This window comes from Arachis ipaensis, chromosome B04 (assembly GCF_000816755.2).
Source record: "Arachis ipaensis cultivar K30076 chromosome B04, Araip1.1, whole genome shotgun sequence".
NCBI lineage: Eukaryota > Viridiplantae > Streptophyta > Magnoliopsida > Fabales > Fabaceae > Arachis > Arachis ipaensis.
The window spans coordinates 132,020,477-132,029,417 of NC_029788.2; the positions used below are offsets into that span (position 1 = coordinate 132,020,477).

General features: G+C 31.9%; 1 protein-coding gene across 1 annotated transcript; it reads left to right on the forward strand.

The window, feature by feature from the left end:
• LOC107635636 (beta-hexosaminidase 1) lies at positions 369–6,037 on the forward strand. Its single transcript, XM_016339159.2, has 15 exons — positions 369–918; positions 1,016–1,099; positions 1,422–1,457; positions 1,944–2,055; positions 2,140–2,210; positions 2,334–2,464; positions 3,194–3,210; positions 3,336–3,384; positions 3,897–3,997; positions 4,289–4,348; positions 4,478–4,511; positions 4,810–4,908; positions 5,013–5,072; positions 5,145–5,395; positions 5,686–6,037. Exons 1-15 carry the CDS (start codon positions 520–522, stop codon positions 5,859–5,861), a joined length of 1,680 nt encoding a protein of 559 aa, XP_016194645.1. The 5' UTR covers positions 369–519; the 3' UTR covers positions 5,862–6,037.

Here is an 8,941-nt window from a genome sequence, read left to right on the forward strand (position 1 = left end):
AATCTAACAATAATGCATGAATATTATGCTTGATTTGCTTGTGTTGAGGGTTGTTCTTATGAAATTGTTGTTGAATTGGTCTTAAATTTTTTGAAAAATTAGTCGTCATGGATATATTTGATGCAAATTGAAAAATTTTGGGACAAAACTGAAACAAAATAAAATTTAGGGGTATTTTTAAAACTTTTGTCAAACTTTAACGACAAAAAATATATTTTATTCTAATTAGTTTTTGTTTCACCTTTAAACACGCCACGTGGCTTATTTACAGCCATTAAAACCTTTTCTGCACCGGTGGAAACTCAGAGACATTTCCACCAGAGTTAGATCCCCAAGCTGGTAAACGTTGTAGCACTAGCACTCTTCAGTCTTCACTCTTCGGTCTTCAGTCTTCACCTTCTTCCAAATCTATTAACCTTGTTACTCACATCATCCAAATATATAAGAGGGAAAAATTCTCTATATATTTATAAATTCAACTCTTCTTCAAGCTTTGGACTTTCAATCATCATCATCATCATGCTTCGCATGTTCTGCTACTTTTTCGTTCTGTGTGCTCTCTTTGTTGTTCTTCCTCAATCACTTTTACTTGATGGTTCGAGAGGAATCAGAACCAAACAACCCCATTTTGATGAATCCCTCACATACCTTTGGCCTTTACCAGCTGAATTCACTTCAGGTGATGAAGTTCTTTCAGTTGACCCTTCACTCAAACTTTCTGTAGCTGGAACTGGTGGTGCTGGTGCCTCTTACATTGTTGGAGAAGCTTTTGAGAGGTACAAAAAGATCATATTTGAGCACAGTGGTAGTGGTAATGTTGGTGAAAGGCTTCGTTTTAAGAGGGTGTTGGTGGAAAGTATCATATCTGAATATGATGTTTCCCAATTGAAGATCACTGTCCATTCAGACAATGATGAGGTTGTTTGTTACTTAAAGTTTCAGACTTTTGGTCTCTTTTGATTGTTTTCTTTTATGGGTTTTGAAAAAGATGGCAACTTTCTCTTTCTCTTTGTAGCTTCAACTTGGAGTGGATGAAAGCTATACCTTGCAGGTTTCAAAAGTCAAGGAGGATTCCATTGCTGGGGAAGTCACAATTGAGGTGCTTTGTGAATTGTGATTACAACAATTTAATTATTTATCTGTATGCTTTTGTTTTAGGGTAATTGATAGTAGCTTACACATTGCTTCTTTTTTCTAAAACTGAAAAAAAAAAATGAACCAAGTGTTTATAACTCACTAAGATAATAGTTGAGAATCGTTAGATAATTTAATATATTTGACTAAACTGTTCAGCTTCAACATAATGCATGTCAATATTTTAACTATCATCTTCAAAGACATCTTTGTAATGATAATGTAAAGCAATACTGCCATTCTAGATGATTGCTAGTAATCTTATTTTGACACTCAATTTGTTGTAGGCGAATACTGTTTATGGTGCATTGCGCGGAATAGAGGTATGTATAGAATTTGCAAGTGCATGCAACTCAATCAGCTGAGACTTTTTCCCCTTTGCCTTTTCATCTTATTCTAGGGGACTTGAAATAGAGGAGCATGCCTAGAATCTAGGAGAAGAAAGAGATTGATAAACATAGAACACTTAAGTTCTTGTTTTCAAGTCCTAAACTTCCTTGATAGCATTATTATTTCATATCTGATTAAAAGAGTTATAGATACCAAATATTTCCTGATTAATTGTGACATATACTGTTTAACTTCAAATTATGTATCTATATGCATGATCCACCTTTGATATTGTAGGTATGCATTTTCTCCATAGGAATTGTAAATCTGAAATCTGTTTTTATCCTTGCACAAGTGCATTACCTTCTTATACCTTTACATTATCGAATATCAATCTCAATACTGCCGAAGTATGTGTTTGCATTTAGATTGTAAGTTGCTTAAAGAAAATAATCTATTGTCTTTGCATGATGCACCAGACATTCAGCCAATTGTGTTCTTTTGATTATACAACTAAGACAGTACAAATACACAAAGCACCTTGGGTCATCCATGATCAGCCTAGATTTGCGTACCGCGGGCTTATGTTGGGTGAGCTGCAATGTTTTCACTGAGAAAAACTCTGCAATTATCAATTTTATATCATGATGATTATTCAATTTCTTTAATTTGCAGATACATCAAGACACTATTTACCAATTACTGTAATTAAGCAGATCATTGACTCTATGTCCTATGCTAAATTTGTAAGATCAGTGTCACGAGTTTCGTTTTGTTTGTGACAATTAGAAACTGAAGAAGTATCAACCTAACAAGCCTATCCTGCTCTTTTTGTTTCATGTAATGCTGATGTTTATTCAACCCCATAGAATGTTCTGCATTGGCACATCATAGATGAAGAGTCATTTCCTCTTGAGGTACCTTCATATCCAAATTTGTGGAACGGTTCATACACAAAATGGGAACGCTACACAGTAGAGGATGCATATGAAATTGTCAAGTAAGAATTACCTTATCCAAGTTCTCTACAATCATTTTTGCTTCACACTGTCCCATTGTAAATAATGCTGCTACCACAACTAAACTACTGTAAACATATCTCAAACTTTTATCATCACAAGCAATTTTGAATCCTCTCATAGTTGAATTTAAAAAAGAGGCAATAGTTTGTTGGGTTTGGTGGGTAGAAAAGAGGCAAAAGTTTTGTGGCACTGGGCAGTTTTTGCCACTATTAGGACTCTTTTGGTTGGAGCATAAGGCACACACCTTCAATGATACATGTTCTTACAAGCAAGATTTATGGGATAGGGTTAGACGCCTAGCATCAATTTGGTGTAAAGCTCATGATCTGTTCAGGGACTTTCCCTCTCTGACATATTGAAAGATTGGAAAGCTATGCTTCAAGATAAAGTGATAAACCTTTTGTTTTGTTTTGCTTTTGTATAGGAAATCCCTTATCCCCACATTTTGTATTATCCTTCTCCTCATCTAATGAAATTCTTTTTTTTTTTTTAATAAAAAAATTGTTTTAGAACTGAAGATGGGGAAGGGCTATAAATGTAACATGTTCTATGTTCCAAAATAATGATAATTGATCCATGGATATTTTCCTTTTACCAACTTGTTACTTTTCAGGGCATATCTTTGAGTCAAATTTCTTAATCTATCAAAGACTAATACTTTTTTTCCTCTTATTTTTATTCCATGTTGCACCATGTGCTGCTAAAAGTTTTGCCAAAATGAGAGGTGAGGTTTGATTTAATATATTTATCACGCAAATTATGCTTGTCGACTATGATTTTTCCCCCCTGTTGTGCCTGTTAAGCTATAATGATCATCTATTTGATGAATATTTGCATGATTTATCACAGGCATAAATGTGATGGCAGAAGTGGATGTCCCTGGTCATGCAGAATCATGGTAAAAAAACATTTTCTGATACCTTAAGTGCAGCTTGATAGTATGATAGTAATTGGCTTTATTATTGTTACTCAGTAAGAGCAATGAATTTCATATACTTTTATAACTCATTGTAATTACTTCAAGATTTGAAAGACATAGTTTACCATAGAGAAGTTGATGATTAGTTTGAAAAATGTAATATATAATTACAGTAAGTCCTTCGTCGGAAAATTAGATGTTGATTGTCGGTATTTAGCTCAATGTATCCTCGAAGAAGTGCTATGGTTTGACATTGAATTCACAATTTTGTTTATCATAGTGAGGAGTTGCTAAGTTTTTTTTCCCCTTCCATATTTGCTTGGTCAGATTGTTACCTTGAAATCAAGAAGACAAAAGCCACATGTTAAGCATTTTACTGGCTTCATGAACATCAAGTTTAATGCGCATCCGATAAAAATTAACTTGTTTTCTTTGTTTTATTTTCATTCATTCTTTCTGTCTTTCCTTTTTTATTTTCTTTAAATGTCTAGGGGTGTCGGATATCCGGATCTTTGGCCATCACCTACCTGTAGGGAGCCACTAGATGTTTCAAAGAATTTCACTTTTGATGTCTTTTCCGGTATTCTGACAGGTTAGCTTCTGTTAAAACCCGGAGCCTCACAGTTGTTCTGTTCTTTCTGGATTTGTGTGCTACATTAATAATTGTATTCTCTGATATAAATCATTGATGACTTCTTGTGGATTCATAGTTGGCCTTGGCAATACTATTGAAAACTAGTTTGTTCTGATGTGTAGTACCTCCATAGTAGTGCTTGATGACATTCTTAAACTAGCTGTTACCGTATAGTTGAAACAGTTCAATTAGTTATAATTTGTTCAGTTTTTTGGTTACTTCTTAATTTTGTATATAATAATTTTTCAGAGTTGAGAAAGATTTTCCCATTTGAGCTATTTCACTTGGGTGGTGACGAAGTTAATACAGGTCAGTTTGACTGTTTTCACTTGATCAAAAAGTCTGTTCTTTAGAGTTTAGACTTTGAATGATTACTGTAATTAAGAAGTAATGTGAACTGCTGCGAACTGATGTAAGAACTATGTTTTGTTTCGACAGATTGCTGGAGCAAAACTCCTCATGTAAAACAATGGTACTAACCTCTTTATATTTTATGATGCTTTAATTGTTGTTCATGTAAAGCAGTTAGCATTTGAGCACATAAATTATTGGAATCTCAAGTAGAACTTCTCATATGTAAAGGACTGGTAAAGTGATCATGTCATATTTTCTCTTCTTTTCTTTTCTTTTTTCCACCGTGCAGAGCTTCGATTTTCAAACAGACAATCTAGTTTATCAGCTTCTCTTGTCCCATTTTAGACACTTCATTTTTTTGCACAATGTTTATGCTTGATGCCTATTCAGTGTTTTGACCATTAACTGAAATGCAGGCTCCAGACTAACAACTTGACTACAAAAGATGGCTATCAATATTTCGTACTGAAAGCGCAAGAAATAGCCCTTTCGAAAAACTGGACCCCAGTGAACTGGTATAATCTCTATATATACATAATGCTTTTATGTATTTACGATGTCACGCTCTTAAATCTTACATGTGTTCATAGATTTGACTCTTATTGTGATAACTCTTCAGGGAAGAAACCTTCAATGCATTTCCATCTAAGCTCAATCCACAAACTATAGTGCATAACTGGTGAGTTTCCATCAGTGTAAGTAAGTACTCTTATTATGTTACAAAACTCAAATGTGTTTCTCAAAACTGTAGGTTGGGTCCCGGCGTTTGTCCGAAGGCTGTTGCGAAAGGTTTCAGGTGCATTTTCAGTAACCAAGGAGTCTGGTATCTTGACCATCTAGATGTGCCTTGGGACGAGGTCTATAAGGCCGAGCCGCTAGAAGGAATATACGACGCCTCCCAGCAAAAGCTTGTAATCGGTGGAGAAGTATGCATGTGGGGTGAGACGGCTGATACATCCGATATTCAGCAAACAATATGGCCTCGAGCGGCTGCAGCTGCAGGTATGCACATTTTACTGATGCCAAGTTGTTCGACGTTCTGTCATTCGCCATTCTTGCATCATTCATTTTTCTTTTGTCGAAGTATCTCTTCAATTATATATGGTAAACACTCACGTGCAGTTGTGTTCATGTTAGATAATAATTTAGTCAAACATGTGAAATCATCTAACGATATTTAACTAGTAACATCACATGAAAACAACTGCACATGAGTTTCTACCATGATATATATAGAGTTTAATTTTGATATTGTGTTCGCAATCATATTAAGTGCTACTTGATTGGCACAGAACGCTTGTGGAGTCCAAGAGAGTCAACTCCTAAAGCAAATATTACCTCAACCACCTTGCCGCGGCTGCTAAACTTCAGATGCCTGTTGAATAGACGTGGGGTTGCCGCCGCTCCTGTCAGACACTTTTATGCTAGACAGGCTCCAGACGGCGCAGGCTCGTGCTACAGTCAATAATGAGTCTTAAAACTATCAAACATCAAAGCCTTGGCAGCCATGTTTGTTGTGTATGTCAGGGCACCCTAGTGAGCTTAGCAACAGTGACATCATAAATGAAAGAAGTTGATGAATTTTAACAAAATAGTATCCACTTCTTTTACCATCTGTTTATAAAAGCAAACTTCTTTTTATTATGTGTGTTGTTTGAAAGTTCTTTATACTATGTTTATGTCCATTGTGATAAACTATAGTATCTAATTATGATTATCCAAGTAATTTATGTGTTTATAAATTTGAAAAGAAATTGCTAGTTGCAATTCACACCATTTAAGGATGTTCATCCAAGTCACCAGAAAATGGTTCTGCATAGAAAGAAAAGGTGAAATAAGTTTAGTTATTGGTGAATCATGAAAGTTGAGTTTATGATATAAGAAAGATACTTGATGGTATGAAAGTAATTTTCACAATACTATATACAAATAAACAGACATTAATCTGCACAAAAAGCAAAGCAAAATTTCATACTACATGAAAGTACTTTCATTACAAAATCCTGTTTTTGTTATTTTTTCATAATTTTTTTCGGTAATGAGGATGTAAATTGAACTGGTGTATATAATTGCAAGTACAGTTATCATTACTCCAATTAGGGTACAAATTATTTTTAGGTTTATTTACTACACTATGCTTATAGTTTTGTTGAATTTTCAATTAGGTTCTTATACTTTTTTTTTTCTTTTCGATTGAGTTTTTATATCATATCAGATTTTGTAATTAAGTCTTTGTCGTAACAAAAATGATGGAATTAATGGAATATTTCGTTAAACAAAACGAATATACCTAACCCTTGTTTGAATATTCTATATAGTTTAACAAAATATTCTGTTAATATCAATATTTTTATTATAATAAAGACTTACTTATAAGTCACCAAAAAAAAGACTTACTTATAAAATCTGATATAGTATAAGAACCTAATTGAAAAGAAAAAAATTATAGGGACCTAATTAAAAATTCGGTAAAATTATAGGGACCAACATTATTCTACAGGTCTCTATAGTTTTACCAAATTTTCAATTAAATCTCTATATTTTTTTTTTCAATTGAATTTTTAGATGTTAATTTTTTTTTCAATTTAGTCCCTTTTAACCAAAAAACAGTAAAATAACAGCATATATATTGTTGTAATCTTCATCTCCTTTTTTCTACTAATGTTGGTAACAATTTTCTGTAACATTTAACTACTTGATGCAAGTCTATCATTGTAATTTTATATAACGTCTAAAGAGTAAGGACTTAATTAAAAAAAAATATAGAAACATAATTAAAAATTTGATAAAATTATAAAAATATCAAGAATAATTAAACGGTTAATTTTTTTTTATATTGGATAAAAAATGGGTGTAATCCTTTAATATTGGAAGTTATGATGTTTTACAAAATTCTGGGGCTATAGAATTCGCAGAGTGCGAATTGTCAGATTAATTTTTTTTTAATTTATAAAGACAATACATAGACTGCGTATTGTAAATACACACTCTGCGTATTGTCAGTACAATACGTGTTCTGCGTATTGTGCTTGCACAGAACAGCGCCCCCATAACACTGTAAAACTCTATTTTTTGTAACATTAACGTAAAACTCTCTCCACTCTTCCATATTAAAATAAAAAATCCTAATTAAACTTTATTTTGAATATATAGGGACCCAATGCATTATGTTACACAAACAAACGTAGCTCAAAAAGTCTTGCATTCCCAAACAATAATCACAACAAGACAATAACAGTTCACATGGAAAATGACAGAGACTGAACCTTAAAGGGATTAACATTGACCAATTGTCAATACTATCTTAATTCTTAGCCATTAAGGTGTTATCCAAAACTCTCTCTCAAAATTTTCTTACTATTTATTACGTTAAGGTCATGCAACGGTCCACACATATGACTATAGTCTCAAAATTGCAAACAAGTAATCAAATTATGAACATCTAGAAACTCCACCAACAATTTCCACAACTTCAGTCATTTTTTTCAAAAAGCTATCATTCAATTCTATAATGTTAATAAATTATTTTAAAATGTTTGACATATTATCTTATAGTACATTTTAATTATTATACTTGGACACATCACTACTTGTTTTTAAAAATGGCACTTATTTCTTCATTAAACCATCTTTATCATTGTTAATTATTTCTTAATATAGTTAATTAGCTTGAGGAATCAATATCATACTTATATGAGAAAGTCCATATCTTAAGAAATTAAAAAATATTTTTTGAATATCCAAATCCAAATATTATTTTATAGAGTGAGAGATTTACAAGAGATCTAAGGTGGCCATGGTCTTTCCAAGGTTTGGATTAATCTAAAAAGTAACAATTATAAAAAAATTTTATTTTGACTCTTTCTATGACAACAGTAATAATTGAATAAATTTTTTAAACAATAAAAATTATAAAAATAATACTTTAAAACAAGATGAAAGACGAACTTTTAACAGATTATATGATTGTATATGTTGAAAAAGAGAATGTTTTAAAATTTATTTCAGATGATAAATTAATAATTTTAGTTATACGAAATATCAAGAATAAATTCAAAAATACCAAAATCTTAAAGTAAATAGTTGAATGTTAATTGTTATATAATATAATTATTAATTTTGACTTATATACTATAAATTACTCAAGTTTCAATAATACTTCTTTATAAAACTAAGAAATTTGGTTATCAACATTATTACAATTCCGGAGACCAGAAATTAACAACCATCATAGGAGTTCAACTAAACAAATAGTAGTAGTTTTGAATTTCAGGTCACCTTTTATGTCACCAACAGTAACAAAGAGAAATTATTGATATCAATGGAGCTAGGTTGATATGCCAAACTGTTAAGCCACCTCAGCTTCTGACCCATATTTAATTTCATCACCCTATGTTTTGGTTTTGGCTCAAATCTAACCCTAAATATGTACACTATTTAAAGATAATATAAAAAATATAAAAAAATTTTAAATTTGTTTTATTTAATATTTATTAATTTTAATAATAATTAATAAATATTAAATAAAACAAAATTTGATTATTTCCT